Here is a 23,163-nt window from a genome sequence, read left to right on the forward strand (position 1 = left end):
TTCCATTGTATGTAAGTACCATGTTGTCTTCATCCATCAGTGGACATTTCAGTTGCTTCCATATCCGGACATTGTTGCCAATACTGCAATGAACATAGATGAGGTGGTGGGAAGCCCTCACTGCGCAGAGCAGGACCACTGAGGAGGGCTCTCGTGGGAGGGACAGCACTGGAAAGTCCTGGCTGTGCAGTGGGCTCTGGGTTTGAGGACCGAGCTCCATAATGAGGGTCCAGTGGTAAGTGGTGTGGAGGGCAGAGCTCTGGGGAGTTTGTGAAGGAGCACGATGTCCTGGGATTCTAAGCATGAGGGAAGGTAGCAGAAGGGTTTCCTGCAGAGATAGACAAATCGGATTTCATTTTCAAAAGATCCTCTGGCAGCTGGGAGGTGAACAGCCTGGGTGCCTGGAGGAAGGAGGTCGCCCAGAATCCAGTCCAAACATTCCCCGACACACACCCTTCTGGCCGTGCCCATCTGCAGCATCACTTTTCTGAGACATTCATCTTCTTTGACTTTTCAGTCTGGTGCATCTTGGTGTGTCAATCATGTCCAGTTTAAAAGCTACAGGCTGGCCCTGCGAGTCTTTTAGAGTAGGCTTTCTCCTCACCATTCCTTCCATCCCCTCACTCATCCATACATTTCATAAATAGTGTTGTGCCTGTCACATGCCAAGCACCATACTAGACTCAGGGACACAGTCACGAACAAGAAGATGCATTTACTGCCCCCACAGAGATCGAAGTCAAACCGAAATGCAGGAAATAAATATGCATGTTTTTTTCAAGAGAAAGGAAAAGAATAATTACACATTTCAGTAAGTGCAGAATTTGGGGAAAAGGGCATGATAGGTCAGAATTATGACTCTCAGGAAAATGTCCCACCCTAACCCCCAGAGTGTCAACATGAGATGAGATATCTTTCCTGTGATTGTGTCATGTTATGGGGCACAACTGACTTTATATGAGGTTATCTAGGGGAGCCTAATGTAATCACACGAGCTCCTGAAATCAAGAAATGTTTTCTGGCTGGTTGCAGAATAAGGCAGAAAAAGAGCAGTGCTCCAGCTGGCCTGGACCAGGAAGGACCAGCTACCCTGTGAGCTGGTGATGGAGAAGATGGACCTGCATCAGCAGAAGGGATGCTGGGCACCATCCCTGATGCTGAAAGGTAGTGAGGAAACAGCGATCTCCGTGCTACCAGGCAAGGAAGGAGCGACAGCCAGCAACCCCAGTGAGCTGAGCTGTGGATTCCTCCCCAGAAACTTCGGAAGGAAATGTGGACTGCAGCTTTGGGAAACCCTGAGCAGACGAGCCGTGATATTTCCACAGAGAAGGGTGAATGGTGACTGGAAATGGCCTTAAAAGTTAGTCCGCATGTTTCCCTGGGGACTAATGATCACGGTGATTGAATGAGTGATAGAAATTAGAAGAAATTAGTCACAGGGGCACTTTTCCGACCCTCTGTCTAACGCACGTCCATGTATTTCCGTGTGCATGATGATGTAGATGCATGCTTTCTCTTTCTGTTTAATGCATCTCAGAAAGGTGGACAATTTGTCATCCTGGCAGAGAAAGAACCCAGAAGGGGAGGGAAGTGAGACAGAGCGCTTTCCGGAAGTGTGTGTGTGGGTGGGGGGGTCAGAAGGCAGACCTGACTACAGCCCATGTGCAGGTTTCTGGGGTGCTCAGCGGGGATGGGAGCTTTGGTGGGAGGTCTCCGGTCTCCAGGGGCTTCTCCAGCCCGGGATGGCTTGTATCCTGGTTTCACTGGAGGCAGCAGCAGAAGGGAAGGAGGAACATTGCAGAGCCCCCTGAAGTGGGGTGTGGCATGGGGAAGACTTGAGCTCTGTCTGCTGCTGGTGGCCCAGACAAACTGTCATGACAAGGGCTGGGACCTGGAACAGAGGGAGAGTGATGGGCGACAGGACAGCTGCAGGGCAGGGTCCCAGAGACAGCCCCGTGGTGGAGGGGGCATTCCATCCCTGTGAGCCAGACCTCCTTCCTCAGGTCTCGTGGGTCGTCAGAAGGGAAAGGCTGTTCTGGGGACCCCACTGGGGCTGCCCCTCAAATGTGCAAGCTTGTTTTCACTGTGCGGCTTGGCACTTGCTGTTCCACCCCTTGGCACACTCTTTTCCAGTCCTGTTGTGTCTTCTTCCCTCACTTTGTGTCTGTGTCCACTCAAAGGACACCTCCTCCAGGAGGCCTTCCCTGAATATGCCACTGCAGCCAGTGCTGTGGTACAGGGGCTTCCAGGGAAAAGGGGCTGTGAGAGTGGACAGAGCCACAAACCAGGCTGCACTGCTTCGGGGCCTGTGAGAGGCTGAGTGGTGGCCCCTCAGAGACACCCACATCCTAATTCCTGGGATCTCAGACTGTTGTCTCTTACACTGGAAAGGGGACTTCACAGATGTGACAGAGTTACGCTCTTGAGATGGGGTGTGATTCTGGGCTGAGTGGGCCTGATGGAATCGAAGGGCTTTTACAGAGGCGGGCAGATGGAGATTTGACCACAGTGGTAGGAAGCGTAACAAGAGAAGCCAAACGTTAGAGCGATTCAGGAAAGGGGTCGCCGCCAAGGAATTCAGCAAACTCTAGGAGCCGGAAGAGGCAAGGAACAGATTCTCACCTAGAACCTCCAGAAGGAGCCAGCCCTGACTGCACCCTGGTTATAGCCTCCTAAGACTCATTTCGGACTCCTGACCTGTAGAAGTATAAAGTGATAAATTCATGGTGTTCTAAGCCATGCCACATGTGGTCATTTTTAACAGCAGCAAGAATAAATGAAAACAGAGCCCAGAATTCCTGGCCGGGGGGCCCCATCCAGGAGTCACACCAAAAGCTCCCATGTTCTTGAAATCAGAGCAGCTGTCAAATCCCTGGGTCTTCCCATCTGGAGTCCAGAAGAGCTTCTTCAGTCCTGAGAGGCTCTACGGGGACCCATCTGGGCTGTCAGCAGGCCGTCTTGACCCCTCAGAGAACACCAGGAAAATCCTGGAGAGGGGCTCCCACTGCGGGGTTGGGGAGGGGGTTGCACTGGGCAGCTAGGAGCTCAGAGCCCTTGAGATCCCCTAACTGGTGCTAGGCTGCTTCCAGCTCAGGTGCTGGAGCACCGGGTGGTGCTTTTCCCCTCAGTGTTGGTGGCCAATTCCAAGTTCCAGATGTCTATTTCTTGGAGGGCCTGGGTCAGTTTTGCATCCCCATCGTCTGACCCTAGCAAGGTCTCAACAAATGTTCCAAATGGAAAGATTCAACCTTGCAGTCACCTATGGCCAGAAGCTTGAGTTCCCTTCCGTTCTCTCTCTTCTTTGGAGGCTTGGTTTTACCTGTGGCTGCAAGGATGTGCTGGGGATGCCCCAACTCCTACCTCCAGGCCAGCCTAGTGAGGCCTCCTCCCCGGCCAAGCCTGAATGGTTTCCCAGCTCACCCCGCTGCTGCGTGTCCAGCCCCACCACTTCATAGCCCCATGGGGCTATAAACCCCCCAGTGGCCATACCCCTGCCCCTCTAAAGCCCTCCAGAGACTCCTGGTCACCAGGCTCAAGTCCACACTCTCCTGCAGGCCTCCCCAGCTCCCTCAGTCATCCTGTGCCCTGTTAGCCTCTCCAGCCTGGTCCCTGGCCACACCCACCCCCTCCAGCCGCAGGCCACAAGGGGTCCTCAACTCCTCCCTCCAGTCCTTCCCTCTGCCTGGAAGGCCCCTTGTGCCCTGGTGAGCTCTGGGCACCCTGCAGGCTGACTCCGGTCCCCCTCTTCACGCAGGGTGGAAATGGGGGTACTCCCATCTTTAGCCAAGGCCTCCGCAGCCCTGAATGTAGAATCTGCTCCCTCATGTATCCTCTGACTCGGCCACCTTATCTGTATCCTTCACGGCATCTAGGATGATGTTGTCATCTAATGTGATGGTCTGCTTCCCTGTTTTCTGTCTGTCCTCCCGCGAGGATGCATGCAGGGAACCCCCCTGGGCTCACTGGGCTACCCTGTGTCTGGGCTGTCCTGGCACACATGGGGCCCTTGATGGCCATGGGTCAAGTCAGTGTGCCAGGCAGCCTTCTCACCAGGTGCCTCCCCACCCTACCTGTGACTCTGATAAGTGGGGCTCCATCTCAGCACGTGGTCATCCCGCACCAGGGCCCGCCCTCCCCAGCCTGCCTCCTGTGTTCCGTTTAGCTGGTACCTGACACTCTGGAATGAACCGCCATGAGGGTGGCTGGAAATGTGGAGGAGAGGTAAGGAAGGATTGCTGTGAAGTCCCTGGGTCACAGATAAGCCCAGTACTGTCTGTTTCTGAAATCCCTGCTACCCCACAGGCAGCCAAATAAAGACGCCCCAGAGTTTAGGAGCCTGATGGGGAGGGGAACAGGGGTGAGGGAGGTCATACAAATTAAGCCATGTTCTCATCTAGTTCAGAATACCCACGCCTGGCCCATTTTTAGGAACAGAGGTCAGCAAGAAAAAGAGCAGGGTCCCCGGGGCGGCACCTGCTCATTTCCTGCTTTGGGAAGCTGGGAAGCCCTTTAGAAAGGGAAGTTTTCTCATCAGACCCACCTGGGCCGCCACCCCTGCTCTGCTGGGGGGCCCTGGCAGGTCACCCTGGCCTTTCTGGAACTTTCAGTTCTCATCTCAAAATAAGGACATCAGTCCACCCGTCCCCGAGGATGTCCTGAGAGCCAGTAGAGGGCCACCTGTAGGGGACGGCAGGGGCAGGAAGGTGCTGGGACAGGAGTACGACTCCCAGTGCGGGACAAAAGCAGAGCCCCCTGCCTCTCCAAACTTTCCAAACTTGCAGGCAGCTGCTGCCTGGTGAGGGGGCTATTTCAGACGCGGCTGTAAAAGGGACCAAAATATCCGGTGAAGTCTATAATTGGATGGAGAGTTGTCAGGCCACGTCCTGGGCTCCCTAGGGCCTCCTGCTAACTACCGGGAACCCGACGCCGTCCCTGCTCCCCTGAGCCCTCCCAGGCCCCCTGCAGGGACGCACCCTCGCGCTCTCCCCTTTCTTCCCGGACCTCCCGCCCCTCCGGCCCCTCCCGCTCCTCTCCGAGGGGAGGGTAGCGTCTCCTTCTCCGCGCCCCGCCCCGCCCTCCTCGCCTCGCCCCGCCCTCCCCCTTCCGCGGCCCCGCCCACCGCCCGGCTCCGCCCTCCGCGCTCGGGGCTGGGGGAATCTCACCGCTCCGGCCACTTCGCCCCTGGGGGCACCGAGCAGCTTTGTTCTTGGGGAGCCGCTGGGCTGGCTGCGGCTGCTGCGTTCCTCCCTAAGGAAGTATCTCCCCTTTTCCTATTTTTTTGTTTCTCACACATTTTGTATTTTATACTCTAAGTTCCTAAGCTTGACTTTTTACTGTATTTATTTAGATATTTGTTTTAAAACTAGTTCTCTCTCCGGTCCCCTGGCCTGCGGGAGGCCACCAGACCTATTACAAGTCTTACTAAAGGGTCAGGTTTGCTAGATTTGCGGGGGTGGGCGGGCAGAGTTGCTGGCAGCCCCCCCCCCCCCCAGGAGGGGGCTGCCCGGGGCGGGCTGCTTCTTCAGACCCCGCAGTCCGGTGTTCCGCCCTGGACTGGAACCCCAGCTGGTCTCCGTCTGAGCTTCTCCCCTAACCAGGTAAGGCCTGCTCCCCTTCTCCGCTGGGGGCTGCAGGATTCCACCTATCTCCCCGTGGCCAGGAGGGAAGAGCCCTGGGTGTGCCTGAGCCCTGGGGACCCTGCCCTCTCCTAACTGAGATCTGTTTCCTTCTGGAGCCTGAACACACCAAGCTCTTCAGGGAGTGAGCTCAGTCTTGCGAGGTGGATCTGTGCTTTGCCTAAGCTTCAGAGAAGGATGGAGCCGAGTCAGTGAGAAGGCACCTGTTTGATTTTCGCTGAGCAGCTCCAGAAGGCAGAGCGCAGGGATGGCTGCAGTGTGTCAGATGCTGGGCTTGTTTCTGAGTTGCTACTTTTGAAGTTGTTGCAGTATGCCAGCTTCTTTCAGCTTTGGAGTAGGAGACAGAAAGATGGCTAAAAGACAAAAAAACAGAAGTGGTGAGGTGGGGAAGAGCAGCTTCCCTTTGGTTTTGCATTTGTTGCCCAAGAACTTTGCATTTTGGTCTAAATTTAAATCTCTTTGCTATCCGAGCACTATATCCTCCTCTCCGCACTTTCTCTGGCTCAAGAAGGTGTTTTTGTCCTTTTTCTGCAAATCAGTCCTTTACAACAGACCACAGTTTCTTGTCCTAGGTTACAAAGTATAACTGGAATTAGTCACATTATTGGGAAACGTGGCTGCCCTTCTCCTCACTCAAGCCCAGACTCAGAGATGACAGATGGCAGGCTTATCAGGCACCTCCAGAAGGAGGCGGCCCCACCGGCCCTCCTGGAGCCTGTGCCGGGTTCCCCCCACCAGAACATGTCTTCTTCCAGAACCTCGTGCGGCGCCCGCCTCTACACAGGCCATTCCAGGCCCGATCTGTCTGTCTCTCACTGAGGATGTACACCCGGCAGAATCCTGAGAGCCAGGCTTGTGCTGTGAGACCTCCCCGCCCCGCGATGGGCCGTATCTTCAGACCCTTTCTCATTTAGTTCACTGAGTTGCTCCAGGGAAGTTCTTAACCCCAGGGCTTCCGCGTTCCCAGAGGCCTGCTGTGTGGGGTGTGCCGCCCGCTGGTGCCAAGGGTGAGGGTGGAGGGCAGGGGCTTCGCTGCCCGTCTTGCCTTCCGCTTCCCCACTCTGTTGCTTTCTCCGGCTGCCCTGAGCTAGGGGCCCGCGTCCAGTGAGCCTCAGTTTCCTCACCTGCCACCCGGAGATGAAAAAAGGATACAGTAAAAGAACCCCGTGAGTGCCTGGTACCTCGCAGGCACGCAGTGGGTCTTAGTTTGCTTCCACATCACAGACTGGGGAGAGGGTGGCATCAGTGGTTGTGGGAGGAGGCACCCCCCACCAGATGTCCTTGTCGCTCTGCTCCTCAGGGGCCGGCTGCGTGACTTCAGGAAATCGTCACCATGTGGTTGTTGGGCCTCTCGTGGCAGGCAAGAGGCTGGAGGACCGGAGGCCTTCCTTTCCTGGGGACCCAGGAGTGACTCTGGGGGATGTCTGGGACCTTTAAAATGTTAGGAGCAGAAATCTGTTTGTCACTGTTTTTTTCCGGGGCTTCTTCAGAGTTTCATCAGATTCTCAAAAGTTTTTTCACATCTACAAAATGGTTCAGTAAGTGGCCCACAGGCTGATCCAGCCCATGGGCGGTTTTAGTGCTTCATAAGTTATTTTAAATTTGTTTTCATTACTTGTTGGAGGGGGGAGGGTGTAGCTCAGTGGTAGAGTGCACGCCTGGCATGCACAAGGTCCTGGGTTCAATCCTCAGTACCTCCATCAAGAGATAGGTAAATTAAAAAACCTAATTACCACCCCACAAAAAAAGAAGAAAAAATTAAAAAATAAAAGACCCTTGATTTTTAAGAATGTTTTCATTACTTGTCGACGTGCACAGGAGATTTCACGTACACGTCTGACTCTCTGGCTTCTTTTGCAAAATGAAAGGATGAGACAAGTTTTGGCTTGTGTCCCTGCAAGGCCATCAGAGTAGCCGCCCACTGCAGCCAAGCGTGTGCCCTCTGGTCACCCAGGGTCGTCTGTGGGACCAGCAGGGCCTCTCCAGGCCCAGGAGTTCGCCAGCTCCGGGCTAGACGATTTGCGCTGTCTGCCCCCCTCGCGCTCCGTGCTAAGAGGGCTGCAGAGACAGTGGAAGCGCTTTCACAGGAGGGGAGCCAGCGTGTCCTGGGAACAGAGCCGTGGCTCACAGGGAAAGATGGATGTTGCTGTAAGAAAAGGTGTCTGGTGGGGAGGGAAGAAGACGTGTGGCCAGGGCAACCCGAAGGAGCCCTGGCTGGTGGGCTCTCTCAGCCCCAGAGCAGGGCGGCAGGAGGACCAGAGGGCACTGGACTCAAGTCTAGCAGAAAGAGTGGTGCAGGGACGGGAGGGCTGCCCGGGACCCGCTCTCTGAGGGGTGGCGCCCCAGTGCAGGAGGGATTCAAGCAGAAGCTGGATGGCCATTTCGCAGAGCTGGTCAAGGGCTGACCTGAACCTTGACGTCCAGGTGAACCGTCCAGGTAGATTTAAGGTCTTTTCCCAGCTTGAGATCCTGCGCTTTCTAAGTGCCTCCTTTCCAGTCCTAAGATTCTGCTGGTCCCCGCCTCCCCCCTTTTCTTCCTTCAGTGCTGCTGCTGGCGATGCCAGGGGCTCACACAGGTTGTGTGCGATTAACTATGTGTGTGTCGTTCACCTCAGTTTTTATTTTTGTTTGTTTGTTTGGGGGGTAATTAGGTTTTTACTTACGTATTTATTTTAATGGAGGTACTGGGGATTGAACCCAGGACCTTGTGCATGCTAAGCATGCACTCTACCCCTGAACTATACCTGACCCCTCACCTCAGTTTTATGAACAAGGGAATGGAAGGTGAGAGTTTGAATGACTTCCCTGAGGACAGGTAGAGAGAATACGAGAGTCAGGAGTCAAACACGCGTCTGGGGATCAGAGCGCTTGTCACATCAACACAGGCCTTTTCCGCATCTTGGGAAACGTCCCCTCAAATAGGGCATCGTTACTGACGCAGGCCGGCCAAGAGGCCCCTGAGGATTTTTAGCCAATCCTCCTACTCAAGAATTGAAGATGTGGCAGGTTGCCTGACAAAAATACCTGTAAAATCCAGAAAGACCAACATCTGCTAAGATAGAAAAAGCACAGTTCCCCCATTTTACAGATGAAGAAACTGAGTCCAGGAGAGTGGGTGACTTGCTTGCTTTGTATGTAGAGACAGAGGAGGTCTCAAACACAGGTTTCCAGAGGGACCAGGACATAGAGGTCTTTCCACCCAGGACCTGGCATTGTGTGTGTGTGTGTGTGTGTGTGTGCGCACACGCGCACGCAGGGGTGTATGTGAGGGATAGGGTTGGTGTCTGAGATGGCCAGTTCAAGGCCAGGTGGCCACATGACCTCTCCTCCTTTGCACTTTGCCCAGGGCCAGCACAGGGATTGTCGGATCAGTGGATGAATGAGTGACTAAATGTTCACATGAATGTGGAGTTGAATGAAGAAATGATACAACATGACCGTTCCTCAGCTTTGCTATTTAGCAAAGTCGGTCACTTTCTTTGTGGTTTTGTAAGTACCATTTGTTTCTGCTTATTAGAATTCCTTCCAGTGGATGAGCCATGAGGCGCCCACCATTCCCACTAGCCACTGCCGCGAGCATCTTTGTGCTGGTGACTCCCACCACTCCGCAGTGATTCCCAAGGAATAGGATTTCTGGGTCAAAGGGCGTGGCCGTTTTGATGGTTCTCAGGAGGTATTAGGACTGAGCTTTCACGAGAGGCTGCAACATGGGCTGGGTAACGTCGTGGCCCAAACAAAGGGAAGCCTTGGCAGACACCCAGGGAATGTGCGGAGGGCGGCCCCGCCAGCCCGCTGAGGTCGTGGAGGTTGTCAGAGTCCTCCTGGGACAAGCCCCGTCTGATGGGTACGTTCCCTCCAGCTGTGCGCTGGCCTTAGCTCGTATGCTCCCAGCTACTGGACGCTCACTACTTCTAGCTAATTCTGCCTGTGTTCTGGTGGAAGTGAGAATACCATTTTCCTTTTTTAAAGTTTGGTTCATAACACAGTTTTGAAGAAAAGTAGCAGCTTGCACTGTCTTTCGGTCGGCACTGTCTCTGAGGGGAAGTCTCCTGTATCTGTGTGCTGACAGAGCCGGGCCAGCTGGAGCAGCTTTGACTGCCCGGCAGCCGGGCCACAGGGACAAGCTGCTCTTGCTCCTATAAAGATGAGAAGAAGCAAACTAACTTCAACAATAAATTAAACAAAATCTCACTTGAAAATAAAACAGAGCCACAAGCATCTTTGTGATGACAGACTCAGTGACTACGCAGGGTGTCGCCCAGTAATGCTTCCTTTCCTCGGCTCTCTGGTCTGAAGACCGTAAGATGACCATCACGGCCACCTTGCTCAGTCTCTTCAGCCGATGACCGAATTGTCCCTCTCCTGGCACTGGCCCACCTTCTCCTGTCCCACCGCTGTTGGCAGGGGGAGTGCCGCCTCCCCAGGGAGTCCGTGGCGCCTTGCTGGACATCTAGTTAAGATGAAATCTCTCTCCCTGCCACTTCCCTCTGTCAGCTGTGACTTCCCGGTTTTGGAGGGACTTAGAATAATTTAAATCCCCTTTCCCATGACATTTTTGGACCTCTATGAAAACAAAAATACTGTGACCCTGAGCCTGATATTGGATGCCGGTTGGTGCCAAGCTGTGCACTGCACATTTTCACATCCTTTACCCCGTGAATCAGCTGCACTGCTGCCCCCTGTGCAGATGAACAAACTGAGGCCTACAGACACTCAAACTCGCAATGAGCTAGCAGCAGAACTGGGATTCAAACCCATGTCTTAGTGCAAAGCCTGAACCAAAATTCCAGAGCGCCCTAAGTATGCTGACAAAAATGTATAGAATTCATCCAAAGAGGCAAATATACTATTTGGAAAAACTTTTTTCTTTTTAGAAAATATTTCTCATTGGAATGTTTTAAATGACAAAAGTAGTAAAAGCGTCATTTTACAAGTGTGTCAATATCAGCCACCTCCCTGTGTTCCCATCCTCCTCTCCCCCGCCGCCCAACTTACCCACTAGAACATTCTGGCAAATATACTTTCTGAACTTTCTATCCAAACATATACATCAATCAAAATCCAGCCTCTGAGCAATTTGGGAACAATAACAATGAATACTAAAACGTGTCTACCCAGCGCGGCGTCTGGCTCGTAGGAAGAACTCTGTAAATGATTGAAAGGTTGGATGGTTGTAAGTCTTGCTGGTCTAGTGCGCGCCGTGCCGCGGGCCCTGCAGGCGGTGGTGCAGTGCACCCCGTTCGCCTTCAGCCAAACTGATGAGCCGAATGAGACCCTGGATGGGATTTTTTCAGGCCTCCGAAGAAACACCAAATGGCACCCCAACCTTTTCCTTGCTCCTGAGTTGCTGTTGGCAAGTCAGCCTGGGTTTCCCTTGTATCTGGGAAGCCCTGGCATGCCTGGCCCCCGCCGCCCGCTGCTGCCCGCGGCTCCTCACTGCCAGCTCCTGGGGTCCATGGTGGGAGAGGGCTGCCTTTGCCACTAGGAAAAGAGTTCCTGGAGTTGCTGGGTTTTCTGTTACTTATCTGTGAACTAGCGGTGTCTGCGCAGGGCTGGACACCCTGTGGATCACCAGTGCCCGGCACCCAGGAAGGACTGAGTTAATGAAACTACAGCTTGGCTTAAATCACAATCATACAAGCAGATGAAATGTCAAAACTGGAAATGTGGACCAGTATTGACCTTGTCTGGCACCTGTCCCGCATACAGGCTTTCGTGATGGGGGTGTGTTTCCTCCATCGATGGGGAGGGCTTGAGTGATGACCAAGTGGCTCTGGACTTTGGGCGCTGTTGGGCCCCCTCTTGAGCCTGGGGGCCTGGGCTCATGGACTGGGCCATGTTGGGGGGTGTAAGTCTGGCATGGGCTTGATTTGGGCCCTTCTGTGTACTAGCTGTGTGGTCCAGTGCCTTGTAGAGCATCTCTGTGCCGGAGCCCAGGGAACGAGCTCAGAAAATACGATGAGGGTCAGCCTAGGGTCCCGGAGTCTCTGGCCATCTAGCAGGTCTGGTATCCTTAACCCCTGGTAGGTCAATTTTCTTTGACCTTTAGAAGGTTATGGGCGCCCCAGGATTCTCCTTCAGCTACAGTAGCTTATCTCTTGTTGGAAAAGAAAGTGCCCCCTATCTCCTCCCTGAAGTGATGCAGAAGCTGTATATTATATACTAAATACAAAGACCTCTGGCTTCTTTGGTTGGTCAGTTCACAACAGCCCTTCGCCCAGGGGTCTATTCGGTCATCAGTTTAACAGGGTCTGAACGCCTGCTGCGTGTCAGGCATGCTTAGGGAATAAAGGGGCAAAGACATCACAGCCTTGAGGCCAAGCTGCCCACAGGGCGTGCGGGTGAGGGTCCAGGTGCTCTGTGCTCTAGAGGACAGAGCGGAGCCCCCCACCCCCCAGCCAGCCAGTCACCTTTCGTCACTACTTACAGAGCACAGACATTGGCACCGTGTGTTTACATACTTCCCCCATGCCCCCACCAACCCCAGGTCATTTCTGCTAGCTACCTCGAGGTAGTTAGTAATCACTTTATGTACGAGGAGAGACCTAGAGAGTTAAGTGACCTGTCCAAGGACAAATGGCCAGATGAGAGCGGAAGTCACTTTCCTCTGTGCTACCCTACCTTTCCCTTCCCTCATCCCTTCCCTTCCCTTCCAGTGTCAGAGTGTCCTGTGCTAGGACTGGGGTTTCACATAAGGCTTCCTGGATGGGTAACGCCTCCGCTGAGTCTTGGAAGAAAGCGGAGACTTCCCCACACTATTTAATTTTATTTATTTATTTTTGTTGTTGTTGTTTTGGGAGGAGGTAATTAGGATTTATTGATTTATTAATGGAGGGACTGGGGATTGAACCCAGGACCTTGTGCATGCTAAGCACGTGCTCTACTCCTGAGCTATACCCTCCCCACTACATGCACTATTTTTAAAGGATTCGTTCCTCCTTCTGGCTGCCCCCCACCACCACCAGGTACAGTCCTAGATGCAGAAACTCTGCCTTGTTTATCTCCATCCACACAGCCCTGGCGTAGGCCTGGGTGGGAGTTGGCGGGTAGGGGTGCCATGCTTGGGGCCTGAGCGAGCATCCATGTGGGTGAGTGGGTGGGGTAGAGAGGGAGGGAGGGGTGCAGAAGTGCGGGACTGCCTGGATGGAGGGCGGAGGAGAGAGCTGATCAATGACACGGTGAATGAGAAAAGCAGGTCCACGAATGGGTAAAGGGACAAGGGAGACAGTGATTAACGGACATTGCCAAGCTGTAGCTGAGCCTGGGTGGTTTTTCAGGTGACAGGGAAAGAGGATGGGGTCTCAGCAATTCTTTCTTCAGACACAACCTTTGAAGAGGCTTTTCTTCCATCCCCCTGTGGAATTCTCCCACCAATAAATGCTCAGACAGGTTTAAATAGCCTGACTTTCAGACACAGCAGCGCACAGAGGTGATGAGCAGAGCTCCCTCCCAGAGGCCCCTCTGGATGGGGAGAAATTCCTGGAGCTTCCCCTCAGCTTTGGTCCTGGAGTCCTGGCCCCGTGGTACAGAAGCCACAGGCTCCCTTGGGAAGTGAGCCGCACCGCCCCAGGTCGCAACGGCTCCTGAACCGCTCCTGCCTCACCTGTGGGGCCCCTTTGTGAGCTGCTTCCCCAGGAAGGAAACTCAGCCCACAGGGCCTCCTTTCCTGGCCCCTCCCTGACCCTCTCCCCGGGCTCTCATCTGCAGAACAGGTGATGCTGGGATCCAAGGTGCTTTCCTGGAGGAAAAGAAACACCCTTCATGACAAGACAAAGACTGAAACCCCTGTTCTGATAATCCACATGCCTTCTCTGTCCTCAGGTAGTAGAAGTTTCGAGACTTTTTTTTTTAATGGTTTTGAGAAAAAATAGAAAGAGAGCTCCCATTTATGATCTAAGTTAAATATGTAATGAAGTTAGTTCAGACAGTCCACCCATTGTTACCCTGATACATGGAGCGCCTGCTTTGTGTCTGTCACTGCTCCAGGGGCTGAGGAAGAGAGACCAGAGACGTGATCCTTACATCTAAGGAGCTCAGTGGGGAAGGTAGACCGATAAATAGGTCAATTTTAATGCTGCTTGTGGGGGTCATAAAAACTGAGGGTCTATGGGAGCCTGAAGAAGATAGTGACACACTCCCTGCCTGGGAAATCAGGAAAGTCTTCCAAAGGAGAAGGCACATAATTTGGGTTTTGTAGGATGAGTAGGAGTCTGCCTGGCAAGGGAAAGGGGAAATGGGGATGGGGAGGGATACATTAGGAGTTTGGGATTAACAGATGCTACTATGTATAAAATAGACAAACAACCAGGTCCTATGCTATAGCACAGGGAACCATATCCAATAGCTTGTAATAATCTATATTAAAAAAGGAAAGTACTGTCAGTATGAAATAAAGGCTGCAAAGGATTCTCTGGTAATAATAACTTCCTTTAATTGAGTGCTTGTAGCTTTTTTAATATATTTTCTTTTTCTTGGCCGCCACTGCCCGGCAACCAGGCACGTCCTTCCAGCCAGCCGGTGAGGCAGCCTCCTCGCCCTGCTCCCAGACGAGGCACTGAAGCTTAGAGAGAGGCAGTAGCTGAGACCACACAGCTAGTGAGTGCCGGACACAGGAACCAAACTGCCGTCCCTCTGGCCCCGGGGTCCCTGGCTCTCCATCTGCTGCAATGTGCAGACCTCACGGAGGGGGCGCTGCTGGTGGCTTCTCATTATTCTCCCCTAGAAAAGGGGGAGCCTTCTGGGACCAGCACCTCCAAAAGCCATGTGGGTGCCATGGCACTATTTATATGCCTTGCTTCATCGACTAGACGCTCCTCAAAATAAGTTAAACAGAAATATCTGTGTCCTCAGGACCCTGTAATCTGAGACAGTCTCTTGTGAAATGAACTGAGACCGTCTATTTGGGGGGAGGCAGGGGTGGAGAAAGACAAGGAAAACTCAGGAAGAATTTGATACAGAAAATGAAAGAAGTAAGAATGGGGTTATGACAGCTCTCAGACGTCTGGATGGACTGGTATGACAGTGAGGACACATGAGGGTCTTCTTGCGCTCACGGTGAGGCTCTCTGAAGGGAGGGCTTCCTCCTGAATGGGCCACCACCCCAAGGAGGTGGGGGTAGGGTGTCTGGATGGATTTTTGGAAGTCAGCGCTGGGAAGGGCAGTTTGGGCAGGGCGATTCTGGGAAAGCCTATTGAAGCTGAGTTGTCAATCCAAGGTAAAAGGGGAGGAAGAGGAGACAGATACAGAGCAAGGAAGGAGATTAAGGAACCAGGGGGGCCTCTCTGGAGGGTTGGGGTGAGGACGGAGGGGAGGGGAGGGGCAGTAGGCCCCTACTCCAGTGGCTGCAGGGCAGCCCTCTCCTGGCTGTCCTTGCCGCGGATCTTCCACCGTGTTTCAGGCACCCACGTGGTAGTTCTCTAATGGAGATTCCTCTGCGTGGAGTTCCCCAGCCTGGGCGATCTCCCCCCACCCCTTCTGCTTCCACCCCAGCTGTGCCCTTGTGGCTGCCTACAACCGGCATCTCCTGTGGTGCAGACCGCTCCCTTGGTTGGGTACCAACCCAGTAACCCAAGCCTGGCTTCCTTCTGCAGTGCTCATTTGACTCATGGGAAACTCACGCATCCTTGCCCCACGGAATCACAGGAGTGCAGGCTGCCCCTCCCCTGCCCCGCCCTGCCAGCTCTCTTCTCCTTGGTCACCCAAGGCCAAGCTGACATGCAGGCAGGAGACAGAGGTGGGTACAGCCAGTGCTTAAAAGTCTGTGATGAGGACTCTGAGCTCCATCCAAAGGCAGGGAGGGGCCACTGTATCCAGGGGGCTAAAGATCAGCATTTGTGCACTGAGAGTCTCGTTTGGTTCTTATGAGGAGCTGCGAACAGTGCTGTCGGGGTGAGTCTGAGGGCTGGGATCACTCCCAAGGCTGTTGGGTGCAGGAACCCAAGAACTGATGGAGGCCTTTATACCCCTTCCCTGATCCCTCTTTCTGAGTGGCTGGCTCCTCCCTGTAGTCAGACCTCAGCTCAGATATCCCCAACTCAGCGGAGCCCTTCCTTTTACAAAGTGTAAAGGCAGTCCTGCCCATCCCTTTTTGTCACATCACCCTGTTGTAGTCAAATCAGTTACTACTCTCAGAAACCATATGTTTGTTTCTTGGCTTGGTTTTTCTCTTCTCTCCCTAGAACGTAAGCTCTAAGGATGCAGGGGCATCACTAGACCTAGTGATGGAAACAGTGCCTGGCGCCTCGTGTGGGACTTCATAAACATTGTTGAGTTAGTTAATCAGTGACTTCACAGGCCGAGGAGATGAGTGAAGAAATGGGCGATGGCTGCAGACAGAGGATGTGCCTTTCAAGTCCTTTGGGGACCAGTTTAAGAAATCTCCTTTGTTTTGAGAATAGACAGATATGGCTTGAGTTTCATTCACAGTTTTTAGCAACTGGCAGAGAAATACATCGGGCATCTGGCCCCTTCGTAGGGAAAGAGTAACCGATAGGAAGTATTTTTGAATTCCAGAGCACAGAGGAGGAGGTTAGGAAAACCCATTTCTCAGTCCATCTCCGTCTCCTTCGATCAAGGTGATCCTGACTTTTGGTGGCTTGGGGCTTAAGCTGATTCTGTGTAAATCTTGCGACGTCTGAATGAGAACCGGATTGATGTTCTTGCTTGTTATTAGGACCAAAGACTCTTAAGGACTCTCTTCCCCCTCTTCTGCCAGACACCCAAACAAGTACTTCCGTTTGACAGAGGACAGAGACCAGTCCTCTGTGGGTGAGTTGGAAGGACACAGGATTTAGGATTATAGGGGTTTAGGACTAAGTTCCAGTTCTATAACCTCCTTGTCAGGTGGGCTTCTCTCACTTAGTGATATGCATTTAAGGTTCCTCCATGGCTTTTCTTTTTTTTTTTTTAATTTATTTTATTTTTTTTTATTGATTTATAATCATTTTACAATGTTGTGTCAAATTCCAGTGTTCAGCACAACCTCCATGGCTTTTCATGGCTTGATAGCTCATTTCTTTTTAACCACTGAACACCATGCCATTGTGTGGATGGGCCACCATTTCTTTATTGATTCATCTAGGGAAGGAATTCTGAATAAAGTACTATAAACATCCAGATGCAGGATGTGTCCGTGGTCCGGACACAGCACACCGTGCTTTTGTGTCGCCACCAGATTCCTGCACAGAGCATCGCCTGTCACCCCGGCAACGCATCAGCGAAGCCTCATTCCACCCGGTCTCCACCCTCAGTGGGCAGCGGCCAGACCCTCTGGAGCAGACAGAGCTCGCCCTCTGCCCAGGCTGCCCTCGCAGTGTGCCAGATCTCATTTTCTCCCTCTAAATTGCTTTCTGCTCCGTGTCTCTGCTCCCCCCACCTCTGAGTCCCTCAATAGGGAATGCTGGTTACTATGGCGATGGGCTGGCTTGTGGCAGAAACTCAGTTCAGTAAATTAATTGCTGGACTTTTGGAGACTAATGGCAGAGCCCTGCCTCCCAGGGACTGGGTGTGGCCTGCATCATGCCAGCTTGGTAGCCAGTCCCTGGAAAGAGCTGGGAGAGAGGACTGGGATACGGTGCCCATGCTTGCTGGGGCTACGGCCCGAGGTGGGCTGGAGGGGCGGAGGAAACAGGCTGGTAAGAGTCTCACACTTACTGTGCACCTGGCCTGTGCCAGGATCTGTATACTCTGTAGGAATTATTTCATGTAACCCTCACAGCATCCCCTAGGGAGTAGCGATGAGCCCCGTCTCATGGGGACGGCATGCTCATTTTTACGGCTAAGGAACACAGGGACTCCACACCAGTGGGCATTTTGTATGAACACCCCATTTATTCTTGTTTCTACAATATCTTCCAGAAGATAGATGCACAGGGAACCTTTCCTATTTCATTGTTTGACACCAGCATTACCCTAATCCCAAACTGAACAAAGGCATTCCAAGAAAATAAAGCGACAGACCAATATATCTCAGGAGCACAGAAGCAAAAAACTCCTCAACAAAATACTAGCAAATCAAATATGACCATGTATAGAAAGAAGGCTAGGCCCTGACCCAGTGGGATGCAGCCCAGGTTTGCAAGGCCGATTCAGTGTCTGAAAATCACTCAATGGAATCGGTCACACCAACAGGCAGAGAAGGCCATTCTCCTTCCTCTGGGGGATGCATGGCTTGGGTTTTGACTTTATCCTTTGCTTGTTTCCCATATTGTTTCTGTGCTTAAGAAATAAGTGTTGCTCCAGCCAGATCCCAACGTCCCGAGAAGCCACCCTGCTGCCTGATTACACCCGTGGGCCTGTGATCGCGTGGCACTGCATCCCGGCTGCCAGGTGTGGGGTCGCGGGCAGGTTCCTAACCCTTTGTGCCTCGGTTTCTTACTCTGTAAAATAGGTCTCATGATAGCTGCGGTTCAGATTAAATGAATTTTTATGAATAAAGTGCTTGGAATGGCTCCTGGCGCCTAGTCGGCATGTGAAATGTGTTCAGTGTTAGTGCTGGAAAGAGTGTGGGCTCTTGTACCACAAGCCTGAGGCAGGCCCTGCTCTGCCTTGCTCCCCGGTCTCAGGTGCGTGTTCAGGACGGTGGGGATAACGGCGCTGACTTGCAAGTGTGCTGTGACCTCAGGGAGGACACTGGTGAAAAGCACGTGGCTCACAGCACACACAGGCGTTCCCCAGCCTTTTCTGTAAAGAACCAAATATCAGGACGGTGGACTTTCAACCCCACGAATACTCACTGGGCCCGGCTCAGGGAAGTAGCCTGGGCCGGGAGAGGGATGGTAGAGAACGCAGACTGGCCCTGGGGGAGCTTCCAACTCAGGAGTGATTACTTCTGAGTCTCTTGGATCTGTTTTCACACACAGACCTGCCCAGTGGGGGTGCTGCAGGGCATCGTCCACTTCTCAGCCTCAGCAGGTCGGCCTGTGGAGGGGAGGTGCAGATGCCCGCCCCGTGGGGTTGCTGTGGAGATGGGGACGCGCAGTGTGTACAGCGTGGAGGCTCCCCAACAATGCTGAGTTTTACCCCCCTGCAGGGGCCCTTGGATGGCGAGTGGGCCGAGGAAGTGGGTGTGGTTTGGGTCACAGTTCTGGTCCACAGCGGTGATGTGGCCTCTACCTGCGGTTTCCTTGTTTAATCCCTACGACGACCCCCTTGTAACAACTCACCAAGGCGGGTCCTGTGACTGTCTCCACTCCACAGGTGAGGGCACTGCGGCAGAGAGACTAGGTCTGTCTCTGAAGCCGCAGAGCTGCCGAATAACTGGGATTTGTAGCACCAGGCACTCTGGTCTGAGAGCCCACCCTCCTGACCACCTGGCGAGTTCTGGCCTATCCTTCGCTAGGACTGATGGAAACTGCTTCTCTCTTACTGCAGCGGAGGGGGACGGGGGTGGGGGGTGGAGATGTGTGAGGGCTGAGCGAGCTGTCCACCACTCGGGATGTTGGGGTCGGGCCGTCTCCCACCCACGTGTGGGGATGTTCCTGGGCTGCTACGGAATCCGCTGCCTGTTTCCTCGAGCCACTGGTCTGCCTTCAGCAGAGGGAGGAGCTCCTGGGATCTCTGTCCTTTTGCTATCTTCCTGCCAAGTCTCAGGATTCACGATCTTTCCAAGAAAAAAGATGGAGACTCCCCAATCTCCTCCTTCCTGGTCTGCCCCAGACTCATGACACAGTGGCCCTGCAGTGACCTGGAAGGAAGTCTTAGTCAGCTCAGGCTGCTGTAACAAAATGCCACCTACTGGGGGGCTTCAACAGCAGACACTTATTTTTCAGTTCTGGAGGCCAGGGAATCCAGGAGCAGGTGCTGGAAGATTTGATTCTAGTGAGGGCTCACTCCCTGGCTTGTGAACAGCCACCTTCTTTCTGTTTCCCCAGAAGGTGGAGAGAAAGAGAGACAGATGGTCTCTTTCTCTTCTTATAAGGGCACTGATCCCATCATGGGGGTCATGACCTCATGACCTAATCTAAGCCTAAGTCCCTTCCAAAGACACCATGTCCAAATACCGTCACACTCGGGCTGGGGTTTCAACAGATGAATTTGAAGGGACACAGTTTTGTCCAGAGAAAAGGGCCTGAGCATACGTTTGTAGGAGGAAGGGGTGGGGTGGAAGATTGCCAGGAGGGACCACTTACCGTGCTCCAGCATCCATCCCCCTCAACTCTCATCACCACTCAGTTTCCTATGGTTGCTGTGACAAATCACCACAAACTTAGCGGCTTAAGACAACACAGATTTATTATCTTGAACTTCTCAAGGTGGAAATTCCAAAATGGGTCTCACTGGGCTAAAATCAAAGTGTTGGGTGGGCTGTTTCCTTAGAAGTCTATAGAGAGGACGCCCTTTCCTTGCCTTTTCCAGCTGCTGGAAGTCACCTGCATTCCTTAGCTCACGGCCCCTTACTCCATCTTCAGAGCCAACAAGGCCCAATCAAGTCCTTCTCGGGTGGCCAGCACTCTGGTTCTGACCCAGCCTCTTTCATCTGTAGGACCCTTGTGATTACACTGAATGCGCCCAGGTAGTCCAAGGTTACCTGCATATTTTAGGTCAGGTGATTAGCAACCTTAATTCCACCTGTAACGTTCATTCTCCCTGGCCATGTAACGTAACCATTCACAGAGACTGGGGTATGGACCTCTTTTACTACTTTTATTGTGGCAAAAAGTACACAACACAACATTTGCCATTTTAAGTATGTGACTCAGTGGGATTAATTCCATTCAGATGTTGTGTAACCATCAACACATCTATTCCCAGAACCTTTTCATCACCCCAGACAGAAACTCTGTAACCATTAAGCAGTAACAGAAGATGTCTTTCCACTATGTAGGTTTTCTTTAATTTCTCTCAGCAACGGTTTGTGGTCTTCAGCATACAAGACTGGCACCTTCTTGGTTAAATTTATTCCTAAGTGTTTGTTTTTTTTTTTCTATTTTTTGATGCTATTGTCAGTAAAATTATTCTTCTTAATTTCCCAGTGGATTGTTCATTGCTTGTGTACAGAAATGCAACAGACTTCTGAGCGTTGATGTTTTTCACTCTCCAACTTTGCTGAATTTGTTTATTGGTTCTAACAGCTTTTTGTGAATTCTCAGGGTTTTCTCCATCTAGGAACATGTCATCTGACCTTCTCCTGAAATGGTCACATGGCGATCTCCCCCTCCCGCCCCGGTCCTCCCAGAGCCCCCCCGCCTTTCCCTCTACCAGTGCTCATTTTACCGTACCTTGCTCTGGCCTGTGTCTTATCTGCCCCCACCCAAGTTATCAGTGAGGGTTTGGTGTCCTTTGTCTGCCTGGCCTCAGAACCTGGCATGTTAGGGCCACTGGGAAATATCTGTGAATGAACAAATCAATGGTAAAATCTATAGACCGTTCTTCCTTTCCTGGATTTTGGAGTTAGCAATGGCAAATACTTTTTGAAATGGATATCCACATGAAAATAAAATATGCAGTACGGAAAGAACGTTTAGCTATTCTACCTCATGGATGAAAGACATGCATAGGAAGCAAGAAACTGTCTGAATTGAGTTGGCAAAAATCAAAGGAATGGCACTACTCCACACTGCCAGGTCGGCGGTGAGGGGCACCCACCCGCTCCTATCCTGCTGGAGGCTGTGGAAATGGTACAGTGTTTTTGGAAAGCAGTTTGACATCTCATATCAGGGTCCTTTCAAAACCCCAATGACACCCTAAACATTTTCCTACAAACCTGCCCCAAGAAAATAATCAAATATGGGCAAAGACTTGGGTACAAAGATGTCCCCTTTTAACATGTTAAACAAATAAAACAGCCTATTAAATGTCTACAAGTCAAGAATATGGTCAGAGTAATGATGCTGTTGCCACAGGCACAGGTTAGGTAGCTGATAATGTGAGCTGGTCCTTAATGCACACTTGCCGATGGATGGGTGGGGGGGGGGTGGATGAATCTGACAGGGAGGGAACACAGGGCTTCGCTCTTTAGAAAGTCATAGTGCTGGCTGTGCGAAGAGTCGAGTCTGGGCAGTGCAGGCAGTTGGGAGGCTGGGCGGGGGTGATTCCTCCTGCCTGGGGCCCAGAGGTCACTTCTGGCTTCTCAGCTCCAGGGCCTTCTGCTAAAGGCGTGTCTTTCTTCACCCAGGACATGTTCCCGTAGACCCTGACGGTGCCTCTTCCTGGCCAAGAAGCGCGCGTTCCCAAGCACGAGAGCGCCATGGCCAGCCGGCGGGGCAGCAGTGCGGCCTGCCTGCTCTGGCTGCTGCTGCTTTGGAGTGGGGACCATGGCTGCCAGGCCCAGAGGGCAGGTAGGGCCGGAGGCCGCGCGGGGCTGGAGGCAGGGCAGCCGCTGTGCGCGTCGCAGGGGCGCGGCTGTGTGCCTGTGTGTGAGCGAGTGAGGGTGTGGGTCATCACCTGTGAGGTGCCAGCTGCCCTCCAACCGATGCATGTTGTGACCAGTGCAGCTGGGGCATGTGCCTGTGTGTGAGCGTGTGTGTGTGGATGTGAACAAGAGGGAGTGAACACATGTCCTGAGTCAGTCATATGTGTGCTGAGAGCGTGTCTCTGTTGAGCACATGCAGGATTTGGGGACAGCAGGCGAGGATAGCATCCTACTGTCTTGTCCTGTCCTGGAAGGGCGTTGGGCCACATCCCGGGTGACACTGGACGCGCTGGGGTCCAGCCAGAAGAGGGGGCCAGGACAGGGCATAGACAGGAAGTGGGAAAGTTACTGGAGCAGAGGAGGCCCGGGCAGGAGGAGTGAGAAGGGACAGGAGGGTTTGCTCACCTGACTGAGGGCCTCGTAGGAGGAGCCACGGCCAGTGGGGGACATGGGGAAGGGGTCAGAGACGTCTGTATCACAGCCCTGGGCCCAGAGCCCGCACAGGGTTGGCCGGGGCCTCAGGGAGAATGCCTGGGCTGAGATGCAGGCCCTGATTGCAGATGAGGAACTGAGGTAAAGAGAGGCCCCCCTCACCCCCGTGAGGCTGGGGGACCCAGGAAGTTCTGGGCCAGAGCCAAGCCTTCCTTCCCGGGGCCACCAATGAAAACAAAAAGCAAGCAAGCCCGGCTCGGCCTCGGGGTTCTAGGGCTGTTTACAAAGCTCCCGCCTGTTTCACGTTGCCTGAGCCTCCTGAGGCCTGGCTGCCTGGAAGGGCAGAGACAGGCGCGGGCATCTGCTTTTCCCACGTGGGGTGCCGGGCCTCTGAGGCTTCTGTATCCCCGGGACGACCCCAGTGTCCCGTTGACCTCCAGGGCCGTCAGATACGGGGGGGGGGGGCCCTCTCTCCGAGCCCTCGTTTCACAGAGCGGAAGATGCGGGCCCGGGGCGAAGCCGGGGTCACAGGGCCCTGGCCTGCGGTGGAGCCGAGGCCAGAAGCCAGGGCCCTTCCTGAGACGTCGCTCTTCATTCTCACATGCCCGCGACCCGGCCTGCTCCCTGACCTCCCGGAGAACATGGCCCCCTGGGGAGGCCGCTTGAACAAATGAACCTTCTGCAGCTTAAAAAACAACTTTGCTCAAGGATTACAGTCTTGGCCGGGCGGCCTGGCTGGCAGTA

General features: G+C 53.2%; 1 protein-coding gene across 4 annotated transcripts in view; it reads left to right on the forward strand.

Moving 5' to 3' along the window:
• Window positions 1-4,777: 4,777 nt before the first annotated feature.
• The window catches only part of COL22A1 (collagen type XXII alpha 1 chain), a 214,286-nt gene continuing 195,900 nt past the window's right edge, over window positions 4,778-23,163 (forward strand). For 3 of the 4 annotated variants that reach the window (XR_004315107.1, XM_032467723.1, XM_032467725.1), the window contains exons 1-2: window positions 5,157-5,597; window positions 21,751-21,913. Coding sequence is in view for 3 of the 4 variants with exons in the window: in XM_032467723.1 (XP_032323614.1) it covers window positions 21,823-21,913 (91 nt within the window). In the remaining variant the exon portion in view is untranslated. Of the gene's footprint in view, window positions 4,796-5,156; window positions 5,598-21,750; window positions 21,914-23,163 lie in introns of those variants that run through there. The other variant, XM_032467724.1, reaches the window with a different exon arrangement.

The sequence above is a fragment of the Camelus ferus genome, chromosome 25 (assembly GCF_009834535.1).
Source record: "Camelus ferus isolate YT-003-E chromosome 25, BCGSAC_Cfer_1.0, whole genome shotgun sequence".
Lineage (NCBI taxonomy): Eukaryota > Metazoa > Chordata > Mammalia > Artiodactyla > Camelidae > Camelus > Camelus ferus.